Below are 17,369 nucleotides of genomic sequence, written 5' to 3' on the forward strand. Positions count from 1 at the left end.
GTCTAAGTCAAATGACACACTGACAAGTAAAACAAATATTCAGAAACACAATGTTTAGCCTATATTGGTTGAAATAACTTCCAACGCAGGTTAGGTACGGCTGGCGATCTTAATCCGACGAAGACGCCAGTTATGAGCTACATGACCAGGTGGAACTCCATTGTGATTCCATAAACCTGTGGAATGGCTAGGTGGTAAGGCATGCATTGAACAATTTGTTGTAAAATTACAAATTACAAACTTGGATTTATTGACTTTGTCTCGGTGACTGACCATCGATTTAATCTAATGGATTTAATAGATGCCTATTTTCTTAGGCATGTCACGAGCCCATGCAGACATCATCAGCAACACACGAGTTGGACAGATGCTTGCAGAGCCCAGACCCGTCGGGATGCGGGGCATTTTCGCCCTCCAGTAATACGATGGGCCGAAAGGCATCCTCCGATGCCGTATTTTTTCTGATTCTATGTTTAATTGCATTGCGCGATCGTTTCATCGCCAATTTTTTCGAGTGCCATCTCGCTTATTTCAACTCCAATATATATTTTTCATATAACTAACACAAAATTGAATTATCATTTAAAATAAATTTCGCAAATATATCTAACACTCAGCTTCGCGAATTTAACGGATTCTATTTGCAAGCTAATTAATCTAGTCATAAAAAACGAATTCAATCAACAGAATAGCTTCGCAAATTCAAGTCACATCGACATTTCTCTGCGCATTTCCCTTCTAATTTCTAGTTATTGGCAGGGCTATCGATTAATTGTGATATTTATGTATCATTTAAGGATCGCAGATTATATTTGATATTAACGGTGCTTTAAAATGTAATCGATGAGAAGCGCCGCAATGAAGTTCCACAGCTAACCGTTCACGGGAATACATATGATCGTTAGAAGTGGAACTGTGACTACATAGTAGAGATAACCGCATTTTACCCTTCATACTTCGGAGCTAGCTGAACGAAAAAACAGGAGCAAGGCAGACAAAAGATTAAAGATCGTTTCGACTATTGAATTCTCACCAGCAGTTAGTGGACCAGGTGTGCAACAATAATTAGACGCCCAGCTCACTTTTGCTAATATATATCTTAGTTGTTTAAAATTATAGACAACCAATAAAATATTTCAAAGTGACAGTTTATTAGACTTGCCTCTTACTAAATCCACGCGCCTTTGATGACGCTAAACTTTTAAAATGACTTGGATTTTTCCGGGTGAATATCTACTTTTGATACATTGTTTGGCAGGCAATTTTTATTTAAGCATATATGTTTAATGAATTATTTTACATCTAATTACCCTGAACAATTAGGGATCGCCATTATGACTGATGGCGATTTCTTAAGCGCATTGGACGGCAGGGGACATTTATAAGGTATGCTGGATGTAAGAAATAGGCGCGCTCCGAATCTCCGGTGTCCCAGTAACCAGAACCTTTTATGTTCGAATCAAGTTTTGTATATCTACTAAATTTACAAGAGATAAAGCGGGAACTCGTAATTTCTCCTATCAGTTTGATTTAGTTATACACAGTATCTCTGTTACCGATATATTCAGAGAGTCTCTGCTAATACAGGCACCGTGGACAGTCGACAGTGATTCCGATATACTCGGGCCGTCCCTTCTATTTAATCGACGAGACAATTGTCAAGTGGACAATTAATTACTGTAATCAGAAAGGCAATGCTATTTGAATCGAATAACGGGCATTAAGTCATTTAGATTAATATTCGATATTTCCGAAATAGTCCTACGAATCCCAGAAGGCGAATTGTAAAAGAGCTTAATGCAGAATATTAATATGTAAATTTTGTAAAGGTTCAGATTATTCAAAAGAAAACAATATAATTGTAAATTTAGGATGATTCAATAATAAAACCAGAAAATGATGGAAACACTCGGGTGTCAGGCAACAGCTTTGCAAAGATAAAAGGGCCGCATAGACACACGAAATCCCGTCGAGAGAAGAGCAGAGTTGAGTTATTCCGGGAGAGAAGGGGTGGTGAATTCACAAGTAGATGAAAATCAAAAATTGCAGATGCTGGAAATCTGAAATAAAAAGAAAATACTGGAAGCATAGAACAGGTCGGGCAAAAACTGTTGAACGAGAAACAGAGTTAATATTTCGGACAAAGACACAGGGAAATGTTGAAAAGAACATTAAGATCGGGGAGCTGAGAGAAACAATTAATTATTGTTCTCACAAGGTAAATGTTATTATGACTACTATAGCATAATCAAATGGACTGATATTTGATGCAGGCAGGAAGTATTCACGGAAAGTTTATTTTACAGTACAGTTCCAATTAACCAATTTGGCTGCAATGACCATTCAAACAGCTCAGGGAATTCGTGGGTCCCAGTTGCTCCGAACGGTCCTCAGATCCGCTCTACGCAAGAGGTGTTTTAAACACGCTCTCGATACAAGAGGTGTAGTGTCCTCTACTGGCCGAACGGTGTCACGCAGCAAAGATTGTTAAAAACAAACTGAAATAGTTATCTGCGCAAATATTTTTTCTCTCTGGGGAGGCTTGCCTGTACTTTGTGTCTCACAGCTACGATAACGTTTAAAGCCAAATCATAAGCGGCTCTGTCATCAATGCCATAGAACCGGGCAAGAAGACAGCAATCGTCCATTCTGTTGGCAAGATCCAATCCAGCCATACGAGCAATGCCCCTCCATTCCCTAAATTCTTCCTCTTTAACATCTAGCTGTCTGTGTCCAAGGTATGGTTAAACAAACCGTATATTCCAGCTAGCTCCAGATTCTGCCATCATCATGTTTTTGGAATTTTTGTTACAAACCAACATTGTAATTAGGAGCTGGAGTGGGCCAACCAGCTCCGATATTCAACAAGGTCGTGCTGATCTGTATTGTAGCCTCAGTTATATATTCGCTTTTACTTCCAGTAACCTAGTCTCCTGTTTATCAAGAATCTATCCACCTCTGCCTTTCCTTCATGTGAGTAAGTGTCTGTTGATGATTTGCGACGTTACTTCACCAGATACCGTGGCCAAGCAGGGTAATTATTTGGGTTAGCATTATGCCAACTTACTAGACCAAGCGCCCCGAGGACTGACTATTGACCGGAACTAAGCGTTGAAATCCTCAAATGCCAGCTTAACCCAGCTCCTTAAAATAAATCCGATATTTTTTTCAAAATCTATTTTGAGTCATGGTGATAATGGAGTTATTACCCCCCACGAAACGAAATTCACTTTACTTTCCGGATCTGGCGAATATGTAATGTTAGGTCTACATTGTGGTTGATTCTTAAATGCAAAGTTCAATGGCAGTGAAATTTAATCTTTGACCTCATTGACAATGTCCATATCCTGTGAATGAACGAGAAACAAGATCAAGGAGGAGACGATCTGTAAACTCACGGCTCTATGTTCATCAAATCGGTGGACGATCTCAATGGTTAATACATAGAACATGCCCAGAAGGAATAGCAGGAATATCATTGAAAGAAATTTGAACACTGACACTATATCTGGCTCAGACATGGCTGAGACAGATTCAGATTTAGATACATTTATTAATCACTTACATATCGAGCCATACATTGTGTGACAAGAATACACATAGATAAGATGTTAGCTGTCCTGTGTGATCAGCAGTTGGTCTGCCACCTGTCTTCAGGAGGGAGAGAGAGATAAGGAAAACAATGGAGCAGCATTTGGAGATGTGTAATGAAGGGGAAGGAGAGCTGTCAAGATCGGCTCCCCCCCCCCCTTTGAACCCTGAACTGTTTGAAGTGATGGACAGGCGATACCCCAGCAGGGGGATAAAAAGGGACAGGTTCGCTAAGGCGACACACACACGACACCCGAGGTAACGAGACCCTGGAAGCGGCGCGCCTCTCACAAGTCGGTGGGGAGCTTTTAGTCGGACATCGCGGGATCAAGCCAGAAACGCACAGGGTGGAAAGGCACGATCGGCGGGAACCTGGTGTGTGTCCACCCTTGCCTGGGTGCCAGGTTCAGCGCAGGGAAACGATCGTATCTGGAAACGGAGGGGTCACGGTCGGTGATCTCAGGTGACATCACAAAGGACTCGTCCGAAAGCTGACTGCGAAGGTCTGTCTGGAAGCTGTGTTGAATATTCATTCGTTTTGCTCTCTCTCCTCCTCCTCCCCCCCCCCCCACTGTCCATCGCCATGGCAACGATTACTGCGAACTGAACTAAATTGAACTGGACTTTGTGTCACTTTGAAACTGGTCACTTACCCCTAGACAACGATTAGAGCTTGATTGATCCTGAATTCTGTGTACATGTATGTTTATTATTGCTGAACTGTTGCATTCATTATCCTTTTGATTAGAGTACTGTGTTGCTTGCTTCTTTAATAAAACTTTCTTAGTTCTAGTAATCCAGACTCCAACTGAGTGATCCATTTCTTCTGGTTTGGCAACCCAGTTACGGGGTACGTAACAATTGAAATGCGTTCCTTGTGTTAACAGCCATCTTAACCGAGGAATGTGCTGGGAGCAGCCCACAGGTGTCACCTCACATTCCGGCGCCAACACAGTATGTCTACAACATAGAACACAACAAAAAACAAAACAGTCACAGCAAAACAAGTCTCTTTCCTCCTTTCCACCGACCCACACACGTAGAGTCCTCCAACCTAGGACAGACCTCCAGTCTCCAGGCAAACTTTATCTTAGGGGCATATGATAGCATCATCGTATAATAGGCAGCTGCAGGGTACATGTAACATATTGTAGTAGCATGTGACACATTATTCCAAAGGGTAGTGCTGGAATAAATTACCGCTAGCTGGAATATACCGGTGTGTGAACAGCATTCCTTATGGTTTTTGCATCCTGCTCTCTAGGACTCCTCTATGGCTGAAATGATTAGTCAAAAATTGATCCAAATGTCATTTTCAGATTGTTGAGGACCGGTAAAGACCTCCGCACCACTGAGCCCATCTACATGAAGCATTGACACAGGGAGCTTTTCATCATCCATCATCGTGGACCCCTACCACCCCAGTTCATGCTCTCTTCTCGCTGCTGCCATCAGGAAGAAGACGCAGGAGCTCCGGGACCCACACCACCACGTTCAGGAACAGGTATTACCCCTCAACCATAAGGCTCTTGAACCAGAAAGGATAACTTCACTCATCTCCACGTGCCCCATCAGTGAAATGTTCCCACAACCTATGAACTCACTTTCTTCATCTCCTGTTCTCGATATTTATTGCTTATTTATTTTTTATTGTCATTTCTTTATTTTAGTATTTGTACAATTTGTTGCCTTTTGTACAGTTTGAACTCCTAAGTTGGTGAAGTCTTTCATTGATTCTATTATGATTATTATAGAATAATTATAATAGATGTACTGAATTCTGATTATGGATGTATTGCATATGTCTGCAAGAAAATGAATATCAGGGTTCTATAGGGTGACATTGATAATGTACTTTGATAACAAATTTATTTTGAACTTTGAGATGCAGAAGCCATGAGTTTTCATGATATCTCAACTGCAAATGTTGGACTTTGGCAAAGCTATTCCTGTGCAGCTCTGAAGTTGATATGGAAGCTTCCAGAAGCATGGCAAACATAGTTCAGAAAAACTAAACTTCATCTCACCCCGACTTATTCGTTAATTCCAATAACTAACAAAGCAACTAAAGTAACAATCCATAATACACTCTACAACACATACTACCGATGACTTTACTGGTATTGACTTGTTCAGCTTTCTAGGAGAGTATGCATTCACGGCAGGCATTTATGGGGACCTGGCTGAATTCTAATTATAATCAATATTGCAACTTGCAGAAAGTTGATGAGTTATTGGACAATGTGCATTAAGGGGATTATTCTTTAGAAAATTATTTGCTCATACATAAGGATTATTTTTTTTTCTCTTCCTGAGCATTTGTCATTTGCACCACCAAAAGCATATGTGTGCCAAGAGTGGGTTTGATGTTACTTGGTTTTTATTTGTCTACCATTCTTGTAGTGCACCAAGAAACCTTAACAAAAGCATGGTTATTGCAGATTCAATGAAAATTCTTTCCAGTCATAAATTTAAATCTGATACACAGGTCAATAATCCATTTTCAGAAATCTGTCAGTGCAATAATCCATTGCAGGAGATCCTTAACATTCACAGTTCAAACATCTACTTGTAAATTTTCTTAGAGGAGTCTGACACTATCTTGGCAACCATAAAACTGTATGCAAGGATTGTATTAATATGATTTTAAAAATCCAAGACATGTTCAAATCAAGGAGTGTAAGGAGAAAATTCTGCAAACATTGAATCTGACACAAGAAAATAGGAGTAGGAGTAGGCCACTTGGCCCTTCAAGCCTTCCTGCCATTAAATATGATCATCCCTGATCTAGGATGGTCTCAACTGCTTGTCGGTTTCCCATTACCCTTAATTCCTTGGTCTTTTTGGGCTCCATAACCCTCAAGGGCAAGAATTCCAGAGATTCACTAACCTTTGAGAAATATTTTGTTGTAGATCAGTTTTAACTGTATGCCTTCTTGTTGGAGATTCTCCCAGTGTTGGAAACATCTACTCAGTTACATTGTCTTAGCATCTTATATGTTTGAATAAGGTCACTCCTTTCTCTTCGAAATTCCAAGAAATACAAACACAAACTGTTTAGCTTCTCTTGAAAGGATTCCATGGATTAGCCTGATGAATTTCCCTTGGATAGCTTCCAATGCTTCTAGATCCTTAGGTAAGGGCATCATAACTGTCCAACACTGCACAGAGACAACAAATCCTCACAGTTCTTAAACTCCAATCCATTGCAATAAAGGATAATTTGACTCCTTGGCTACTGGAGTGCTACCACCTCCAGTTGCAGGGCTTTTACCCAATCACTCAAGCTATCTCTATCCCATTGTAGGATCACAATACCATCATCACATTGCCTTCCACCTATTTTCCTATCATCAGCAAACTTGGAAACCTTGCATTCCATTCCTTTCTCTATGTGATTAATGCAAATAGCAATCAACAGATTTTCAAGGATAAATTCCTGGAGTACCCAGATAGGTTATTGTATTTTTAGCTGTGTTCGCTTTATTAGACTGCTTCTCCCTGCTTTATATTTCTAATATGTTCTGTTTATAGATCACATTGCCAGTTTATACAGGTTTTCCTCACAAACTTAGCATTTTTTATAAAGACTCAGAGCATGAAGATGGCTTGTTATTTGCAAGTTTTATGAAAGCAAATTGAATAAGAATCTTTTGAGCACAGAATCTAAAAGTATGAGTGTTGACAGATGAACCTTTAAGGGAACAAATACTACAGTGGGGTATTTACATAAAGAATGAATATAAAAGATGTTTGCCTTTTTCTGAGAATCTCATTATATATAGGAAAGATCCTGGAAACATGTAACTTTTTGAATATTCATTGGAATACTAGGAAAGGAAGGTAATAATTGTAAAAAAAAAATCATCCCCACCCTCCTCTTATTGTGTGTGTGGGTACCCAGTAATGAAAATGGTGCTGTCTTAAACTGTGAAGTTTTGAGAGGGCAAACAATGTGACTATTTGTAGAGTGGCAGAATATTAGCAAAGGAACAGACACCCTGGGCTATCACCAGAAAAAAAAATGTAGAAGCTCCAAGAATTGTTTTACATAATGGACTATTAGCGTATGTATGCTTTACTATAAATAACCTTAGAGGCAGCAAATATCACAATTTAAAAGGAAATAGGTTAAATACTTACAAAGGAAGAATATACAAGAATATGGGAGGGAAATTGAATTAGACAGTTCCAGATGCAGATTGAATCACGCTTTTGGCAGCAATCTGAATATCTCCCCTGCTGTATATACTTGCTGAAATAATATTATTTTTCTCAAGTTCACAATTATTAAAAACATTAAAATAAATTGGTGTATTACTACATCAAAATTGAAGTATATTGTTCTAACTTTGGGGAAGTGTTGCCTCAAAGGTACAATTTAACAACTAACTGAGTGTATTTGCTGGGGTGATCCAATAGAATATTCTGATTACTTTGGTAAATGAGGTTGAAATGATGTTGAAGACAGCTTTTCACTTATATAGAGGCTTTGTGATTGTGTTAGCCTCCATGTCACTGATGTATCTTCTAAATTTTAAAGTTTTTTTCAAAAATCTTATTTTGTGTTCAAGCAAACTACAATGTAAAATAAGCAGCAGCTGTAGTGTGCACAAGAAAACAGCTCTTATTAAATCTTATTTTACAGATTATAATCTTCTGTTCTTTCATACAAGAACCAAAAAGCCAAGCCTTTTTTTAAAGTTAGAGGAACAACAGTCCGTTATATGAAAAGGCTAACTAGTTTTTTTTGCAGAAAGACCAAGTAACTCTGTGTGTATTTAAAAAGTTTTCTATAAATGCTTAGTTTGGCCAAGAATTGCACATCTGGAATTTCTGCAGGGGTTCTTTCAATCCCCCACTGTAATTGCAATAGAAGATTGGGGCACCCTTGAGAAATGGCAAACATTTTCCATGTTGTTGAGTAGACGCCATAATCATGGTTGTGTAATGGAAAAACGTGGCGTGGCAAGTGCCGAGCTCTGGGGCACAGGTGCTTAGCCACAGTAGGATATTGTCCAAGACCTTCTGTTGGACCTTACGCACTTAAGTGTCAGGTGCACTGAGGATGAATGCACATTGGTGACTCTATTGTGTTTTGCATTGCATGTCCATATGAACTTCCCAAATGATAACCAACAGGGCAAATTAATAAACAGAAAATAATAAATTAAAAAAGAATGGAACCAGTTGGAAAGTTACTTCCAGGAAACAAAGCCAGGACTATGACAATTCAATTAGTTAAGGTGTTATTACATCAGTTGGTACGTTGAAAATATTAAAATACAAATATCAAACTATCTTAATTACTGTTACTTGAGCATTTTGGCTAATTATGTTTGGAGCGACTTCTTTCTAATAAATTATTGGGTTTCACCATGGTAGAGGATGTGAAATTTCATTTCTTGCCCACCAAAATTTTTACTGTTAAAGAGCTCTGCTCCAATTCATTTATTGGTATACAACTGTACCATGTGTTGCACTAGTCAGATTAATTACAGGCGAAGTAATAAAAATTAATGATTGCATTGTTGAGCACACAAAAGATAACTGATCTCCAGATGGCTTTGTTTCTTCTGATAGAAAAAAAGAACAGTGACTGAGTAAATGTGTAGTTATGGCACGCCACAAATAGGGGACAGCTCACAAACTTCTCCAATCACTAACATGGCACGGCCCTGTAAGCAAGTGCAAGAAATTAGACTTTGATATCTGCAAATAGCTTAAAGAAGTAAGTCCGAACAATAAACATGTTGATATGCTGATAACAACCAAAATTTAAATGATCTGGAGAAGTCAAACTGCCAAAGTGTGATAAAAGTTGTGGTTGGGATTCTCCAATCTCACCTTGTTTCAATGAAGATCAGGGAATGGGTTCATACAGCAGTTCATAAGCTCAACAGTGACAGTAGAAGGCAGATTAAAATATCATGCAATTAGTAAAACACTTCAGCCTTTAAATGCTTAAAATAGTAAATTATCATAAAATACTGCATTGAAATGAAAGCCAGCATGTACCATGTGCCTGTAGTACAAATAACGTTTTCACACGTGGGCTCAAGCTCCACAAACAAGAGATGATTCATGGAAAAGATTTTACATGGTACAATCTGTCCAGATGTACACTCAGATGTGGTTTCTGGATTAGTGGTTGCATTTGCACTTACTTTTAAGTGGGAAAATTGCAGCAATTTCACTTGGATCATTTGAAGTGATATGTATATGTACTGATATACTTGTTTAATCCCTAAAAACAAGCAAGTAATTTCTCATTAGAATTATTATTACTGACTTATAGGGCACAGAATGGCTTTGGAGGCAGAAGCAATACAATTATACATCTTAACCATAAATTACATAAGTTAATTATCATGCAAAAAATAAGCAATCATGAGACTGTGTTCATGAGCTCATAGACTTTTCAGAAACCTGCTGTTGGAGGGGAAGAAGCTACTCATTATGATTAGTCTCTTAGCGACGGATGCTGCCTTCTCAAGGCACTGCCTCTTAAAGATGTCCTTGATGGCACAGAGGGTTGTGCCTGATGAAGCTGGATGAGTCTAATGAATAGAGTGGGAGGTATTTTTCTCAAATAATTTTGCTGGTTCACTGAGAAATCACCAGTTTTTTTAAAAAAAATATTTTTGTATTCATTATAGAAACCATAGAAACTGCAGCACAGAAACAGGCCTTTTGGCCCTTCTTGGCTGTGCCGAACCATTTTCTGCCTAGTCCCACTGAACTGCACACGGACCATATCCCTCCATACACCTCCCATCCATGTATCTGTCCAATTTATTCTTAAATGTTAAAAAAGAACCCGCATTTACCACCTCATCTGGCAGCTCATTCCATACTCCCACCACTCTGTGTGAAGAAGCCCCCTATAAATGTTCCCTTTAAACTTTCCCCCCCTCACCCATAACCCATGTCCTCTGGTTTTTTTCTCCCCTTGCCTCAGTGGGAAAAGCCTGCTTGCATTCACTCTATCTTATACCCATCATAATTTTATATACCTCTATCAAATCTCCCCTCATTCTTCTACGCTCCAGGGAAAAAAGTCCTAACCTATTGAACCTTTCTCTGTAATTGAGTTTCTCAAGTCCCGGCAACATCCTTGTAAACCTTCTCTGCACTCTTTCAACCTTATTTATATCCTTCCTGTAATTTGGTGACCAAAACTGAACACAATACTCCAGATTCGGCCTCACCAATGCCTTATACAACCTCATCATAACATTCCAGCTCTTATACTCAATACTTTGATTAATAAAAGCCAATGTACCAAAAGCTCTCTTTACGACCCTACCTACCTGTGACGCCACTTTTAGGGAATTTTGTATCTGTATTCCCAGATCCTCTGTTCCACTGCACTCCTCAGTGCCTTACCATTAACCCTGTATGTTCTATCTTGGTTTGTCCTTCCATTACCATTAACCCTGTATGTTCTACCTTGGTTTATCCCAGCTATTTTCATGATTTGTGGATTAGCAGTCTGGTTGAAATACACTACTGGGATTTAATAATATGACATTGACGCGCCGAACAGGTGAACCCAGACGCAGGACACTGATACAGAGGTAGCGTAATCAGAAGAGTGTTTATTAATGGTTGCAGGGAAGGCCGGGGAGTGAGGATTGGGCAGAGGAAAGCCAAGGAGTGAGCGAGGCTGGACCAGGGATTGAACCCGGGTCGCTATGGTGAGAACGTGGCGTTTAACCACTGAGCCAGCGGAGAGTGTAGCCGGATGGCGGGACAAGGCAGAGCAGGGATGCGGACAAGGGAATGAGCGTGGCTGGGGGAGAAGGGCAGGCGGCATGCCATGCTCCCGTTAACATGGAGAGAGAGAGTTAACACAGGCAAACAGAGCGGAAACAGAACATAGAATACACAATTCTAAGCAGCCGAGAAACAGGGTTAACACAGGCAACCAGCGCGGGTCAACGGAAGAGCAGGAGGCAGGCAATACTTTTCTTGACACCGGGCGTTGCTGGAGCTGAACGGCAAACAGGAGACAAGCGGCAGACAACACTTTTCTTGACACAGGAGCATTAAATGGAAAGGCAAACGGTAGGCAATACTTTTTTTGACACCGGCCGTTGCTGGAGTTGAACAGCAAACAGGAGACAGGCGACAGGGAACACTCATCTTGACACAGAGTGTTAAATGGAAAGGCAAATGGCAGGCAATACTTTTCTTGACACGGAGCAGCAAATGGAAAGACAAACGGCAGGCAATATTTATCTTGACACGGAGAGACAGAGTTACACAGGTAAACCTCGGTACTGAAGTAAAACTTGGAATACACAATTCTAAGCGGCCAGGAACGTGAATTACCGCACTGGTTGAAGCAACGGTCTGGCAATGAGTGGATGCAAAGCCAGGGATTTTATGCTGCAGGTTTAGATGAGGATCAGGTACCACAATCAAGGAGCCCAGGAGAACACAGGGAAAAGGGAATTAGGAGAATAAGAGGAATTAACAGTCGTGACCGTGACAGACATGCAATAACCTTGGCAGCATTTCAAGAGAGGTAGATTTTCTTATAGATTCAATTACTAATATAATAAAATGTTTACTATGTGAGCTGTTCAATCATGCGTCGCATAAGTTACAGTATATAGTGATATAGACCCTATCCAAATTCTTGTATTTCCAATTTGACTGATACTGAAAAATTACATTCTGTAATTAACCATTGGTCTGTTGGTGGCTTTCTTGACTCGAATCCACTAGTAAGATGGGTTGAAGTTAAGGAAATTATTAAACATGGAGAATTTGGCAGAAATAGACAATATTGGTAGCTATTCCACCTTGCTCCAAAACAGAACACATTAAATCACTAGTAGGTACAAATTTCTCAAACAACAGGGAAAGTGATTGGGAGACACTGTTTAATATACAGAAAAATATAACCAATGTCTCTTCTGCAGAACTATACAAAAGTTACTTTATGTATGTCAGATTGAGCCTGTTTGTCTTCATGCGTAATTTAGTTTATTTCAGAGCCTAATTGAATACACATACACATTATGTGCTGTAAGTAATGGGAATATTTTATATAGTCCAAGTTTAAGGCACTAACGTTTCTTATTTGAGATTTACCCATCAATAAAACACAAATCTTTACATCATAACATGATTGGTATTTGTATCAAAATTATTAGATTAGGTAGATGTACTCATTGCTCAAAGCCATGTTTATGCAAGGGAAATCATATACCAGCATCAACATATCTGAGTAGTAAGAGAACCCAGGATTAATAAGCTTCAGGCCTGGTGTTTACTGATCAAGCTGATCTTAATTGTAAGGACAGGTATTGATTAGGGTTCAGTTTTGAACACTGGGTGAGACAATGTCAGATTGAACTAAACTGTCTCTCCATTACACACTGCAGATTTGACTCCAAGATATCATCGAGACCTCTCCATCAAGAATGGGTCTTTGAAGATATGGCAGATAGCACCCAGGATTGACAGAGAGGCACATGTCAGTACTATATGCCGGGGAGATCAGTAAGTAGAAAGTATATTTTACAATCATTATTAGATTTGCTTTCTTTATATCTAGATGACCGATTTACATCAAATTCACAATTCTTTGATTTACCTTTTTCCGTTTCATCAGACTGTTTGCAATATTTATGTAAATATAACCACGAGCAATGCTGTACTCCTCGTGGTCTCATTTCAATCAACAGAGAAACAAGACCATTTGTGTCCTTACAAGACAGTTCCGTATATATCATAGATATTCAGATGTGCATTTAATTCTTCAGGTTTTCACTAACAAAGATTGATTCTATTTTGAAACACTCACAGGCATGTTTAGTAGCAACTTTTACCCATTTAATTGACAGAGCACAAATTTTAATCCGGTTTTCTTCTCATATATTTTTGGTTCATTTTCTGAGAGCAGTGCTTCTTGACCTCTTTTTGTCTTTAGTTAGCTGAAATGTGCGAAACAGGATTCTCACATATCCTCCTTCAAGTTTCTTCCCTCTGCACGAGGTTCCATTGTGAAGTCATGGCAAAACCATGAGAACACTTACTGTGCTATACGTTAACACAAGTGCTCAGGGATATTAGTATGGGAGCTAGGTGTGAAAATTTTCCTCTTTAACTCGGGATCAAATCCAATCAAAATAAAACCATTTTCTTTTTGCCTTAGGAAAACAGATGGCAATGCATGTTACAGATTTGAATTCTCAATGAAAAATATGCTAGATAACACTGTTTGGTTTCATACATCTTGTTTGCTTTGGAAAATAATTTGAATCCAATTTGACTTTGAAGGGCATGTTAAAAAAATGTTGTTTTTTCCGGAGTGTTAGGTCAACCTTGAACACCTCTTCCCTTAAACTAATGAGCTTTTCATTGGTCTGTTTTCTAATGTATAGTTTAGAATAAAGTGTATTATAGTCATTTAGTGTTAATCTGAACACATTTTGAAATTTAATACAATATATACAGACAATACAGGAGATTCTCAGCAGGTTATCAGGAAGTGTCTGTGGAGAAAAAAAACAATTTCAGGTTGATGATCTCTTGTCGAGAACAGTTAAAGGTAGAGACCAAAAGGTTTAGAAGAGAACAAAAGGAATGTTTGAATGATGTACCTTAAATAAGCACTCAGCACCCATAAAGTACATCTTCTACCAAACGCTTAGTTCAATAAAATTTGCAACAATGCTATCATAGTTCACAATTTAAAAATGGTTAGCTAAAGCCAACCAGCTTTTGGATTTCTTGGTAAAACGGGTGAGCCAGCTCTTTCGCCTTTTCAGCTCCACGATACAAAACCTGTTCCAGGAAACCTTGCTCTGTTCTAAGTCTTTCAATTTCATTCTTAATTGGTGCAAATTTCTCAATGACTGCCTCAGCTACCACATATTTGTAGCGTGCAGTGTCCAATCCTTTGCTATCTTGCACAACCTCCTCAATCGTCTTTCCAGTCACTGCTGTGTGCACTGCTATCAGATTTGATACTCCTGGCCGTGTTTCAGGGTCATATGTCACTTCAGAGGTGAAGTCTGTAACTGCTTTGCGAAACTTCAATAATATGTCCTCTGCTGAATCATTGATGTACACCGTCGCTAACTTTTGAGAGTCTGACTTTGACATCTTTGTGGCCGGATTTCTCAGTGATTTAATTTTTTTGGCTTCACCTGCAGGAAAAGGAAGGAATAAAGGGAAAATAGTTATTTTGGAAGCAAAATGAAACAATAAGGTAATATTCAATACTGAACCTAAATGTTGTACAAACGCAGTCCAACGCAGGTAACACCAGAGCCAAATATTAGATAAAAACATAGAATGAATATGTTACACTTCCCATTGGAAATTTCATGATCTGGAATGGTTCTAGCTCTTTCTGAATCCTTACTTGGACTGAATAAAGAGTGTTCAATCTCACTAGCTTGTACCATCCTGACTTGAGCTGAAGCCAAAGCAGCGACACAAGAGACTGCAGTTGCTGCAGAAACTCAGCCAGCGAGGCAACACCTATTGAGGCAAAGGGATATTTGACGTTTTGGGTTAAGATCCTGAATCAGGACCGAGAGTGCGAAGGGGAGATAGCTACTATATAGACATGAGAGGAAGGGGTACGCAGTAAGTTAATCCAGGCAAGCAGGGATTGAAGGGGAAATGGTACCAGATTTTGGAAGAAGAGGCAGGAAGGGAGAAAGGGGATAGGGGTTTGGAAAGAGGTGAGTGTGTGAGAGGACAAGGGTGCATTAGGAAGAGAAATAAAGGAACAGAACCAACAGCAGGCTACCTAAAATTGAAGAATTCAATGATTGTGCTGTAGGCTGTAAACCATCCTGGCAGAATACAAGGTGCTGTTCTCTAGATTGTGTTTGGTCTCATCCTTGCAATAGGATGGACAAAAGATGGACTAGCTGACTTGCGAATGAGGAGGAAGCTGGAATTCAGAATCTCCCATCTCACCAATTTACACTGACCATCTTTCCCCCCCGTATTGCCTTTTTAGTTATCTTCTGTTGTTTCTTAAAAGTCTCCCAATCGTCTGGCTTCTCACTCATCCTTGCAGCTATTTACAATATACATTGATGATTTAGATGAAGGGATTAAAAGTAACATTAGCAAATTTGCAGATGACACAAAGCTGGGCGGCAGTGTGAAATGTGAGGAGGATGTTATGAGAATGCAGGGTGACTTGGACAGGTTGGGTGAGTGGGCAGATGCAGTTTAATGTGGATAAATGTGAGGTTATCCACTTTGGTGGTAAGAACAGGAAGGCAGATTAATATCTGAATGGTGTCAAGTTAGGAAAAGGGGAAGTACAACGAGATCTAGGTGTCCTTGTTCATCAGTCACTGAAAGTAAGCATGCAGGTACAGCAGGCAGTGAAGAAAGCTAATGGCATGTTGGTCTTCATAACGAGGAGAATTGAGTATAGGAGCAAAGAGGTCCTTCGCAGTTGTACAGAGCCCTGGTGAGACCACACCTCGAGTATTGTGTACAGTTTTGGTCAAATTTGAGAAAGGACATTCTAGCTATTGAGGGAGTGCAGCGTAGGTTCACGAGGTTAATTCTCAGGATGGCAGGACTGTCATATGTTGAAAGATTGGAGCGACTGGGGTTGTATACACTGGAATTTAGAAGGATGCAGCATAGGGGATCTGATTGAAACATATAAGATTAAGGGATTGGACACACTAGAGGCAGGAAACATGTTCCCGATGTTGGGGGGAGTCCAGAACCAGAGGCCACAGTTTAAGAATAAGGGGTAGACAATTTAGAACAGAGTTGAAGAAAAACTTTTTCACACAGAGGGTTGTGGTTCTGTGGAATGCTCTGCCTCAGAAGGCAGTGGAGGCCAATTCTCTGGATTCTTTCAAGAAAGAGTTAGATAGAGCTCTTAAAGATAGCGGAGTGAAGGGATATGGGGAGAAGGCAGGAAAAGGGTACTGATTGTGGATGATCAGCCATGATCACAGTGAATGGCGGTGCTGGCTCGAAGGGCTGAATGGCCTACTCCTGTACCTCTTGTCTATTGTCTATCTCCCCTTCACTCTCTCTCAGCCTGATGCAGCATCTGAACCCAAAACACCAACTGCTCCTTTCTCTCCTCAGATGTTGTTTGATCTGCTCAGTTCCCCCAGCAGCTGGTCCTGAACTATAACCATATCTAATTGCTCAGCAGGCCTATTTGCATTCCTATGTTTTACTTACATTCCTAGTTCAGCTCCATAATGCTCCTGAAAACTTTATTCACCCTTTCAACACTCTTCAAATAGTTGCTTTCTCAAGGATCCTTTCACTGATTCTATCTGGTCCTACACTTCACAGGCATAGTGGCCTTCCTTACCTCCAATAGCTACTTAGCTACTGAGCTACCAAGCTCTAACTTCACTCTTCCTTCTCATTCTGAAACACCATTTCTCCAGTTTCTACCTCTATCTATTTCATAATGAGTGGTTCTACCAACATCTGGCAAGCTGCATCTCCATCTGTATGGTAGCAGTCAATATTTGGGCCAGAAGTCCCTACAAAGAACTGTGTGAATAGCTGAGAGGATCATAGGGGGCCTCCCTACCATCCATCGGAAACATTTATCAGGAGCACTGCATATGCAGGGCCCTAGGAATTATTAGGTATCCCACCCATTCATCCAGCATCCTCTTTGACTTTCTATCATCAGGCTGGAGACTACAATGTATAAAAACAAGAAGAGTCAGGATGAGAAATAATTTCTTCCTCCAAGCTATCAGGTTTCTGAACTCCCTGCCCCATCATATTTGAAGTGTTGC

General features: G+C 39.8%; 2 protein-coding genes across 7 annotated transcripts in view; one reads left to right on the forward strand and one right to left on the reverse strand.

Moving 5' to 3' along the window:
• The window catches only part of LOC134347983 (uncharacterized), a 98,951-nt gene that overhangs the window by 1,502 nt on the left and 80,080 nt on the right, over positions 1–17,369 (forward strand). For 2 of the 5 annotated variants that reach the window (XM_063050690.1, XM_063050691.1), the window contains exons 2-3: positions 4,911–5,095; positions 12,990–13,107. In XM_063050690.1, the coding sequence (XP_062906760.1) occupies positions 5,020–5,095; positions 12,990–13,107 (194 nt within the window). In that variant the 5' untranslated portion in view covers positions 4,911–5,019. Of the gene's footprint in view, positions 1–4,910; positions 5,096–12,989; positions 13,108–14,765; positions 14,868–17,369 lie in introns of those variants that run through there. The other 3 variants (XR_010018312.1, XM_063050689.1, XR_010018311.1) reach the window with 3 other exon arrangements.
• Positions 13,105–17,369, reverse strand: part of wars2 (tryptophanyl tRNA synthetase 2, mitochondrial) — a 60,227-nt gene continuing 55,962 nt past the window's right edge. For both annotated transcript variants that reach the window (XM_063050685.1, XM_063050688.1), the window contains one exon: positions 13,105–14,759. In XM_063050685.1, the coding sequence (XP_062906755.1) occupies positions 14,311–14,759 (449 nt within the window). In that variant the 3' untranslated portion in view covers positions 13,105–14,310. The remainder of the gene's footprint in view (positions 14,760–17,369) is intronic.

This window comes from Mobula hypostoma, chromosome 6 (genome assembly GCF_963921235.1).
Source record: "Mobula hypostoma chromosome 6, sMobHyp1.1, whole genome shotgun sequence".
Taxonomy (NCBI): domain Eukaryota; kingdom Metazoa; phylum Chordata; class Chondrichthyes; order Myliobatiformes; family Myliobatidae; genus Mobula; species Mobula hypostoma.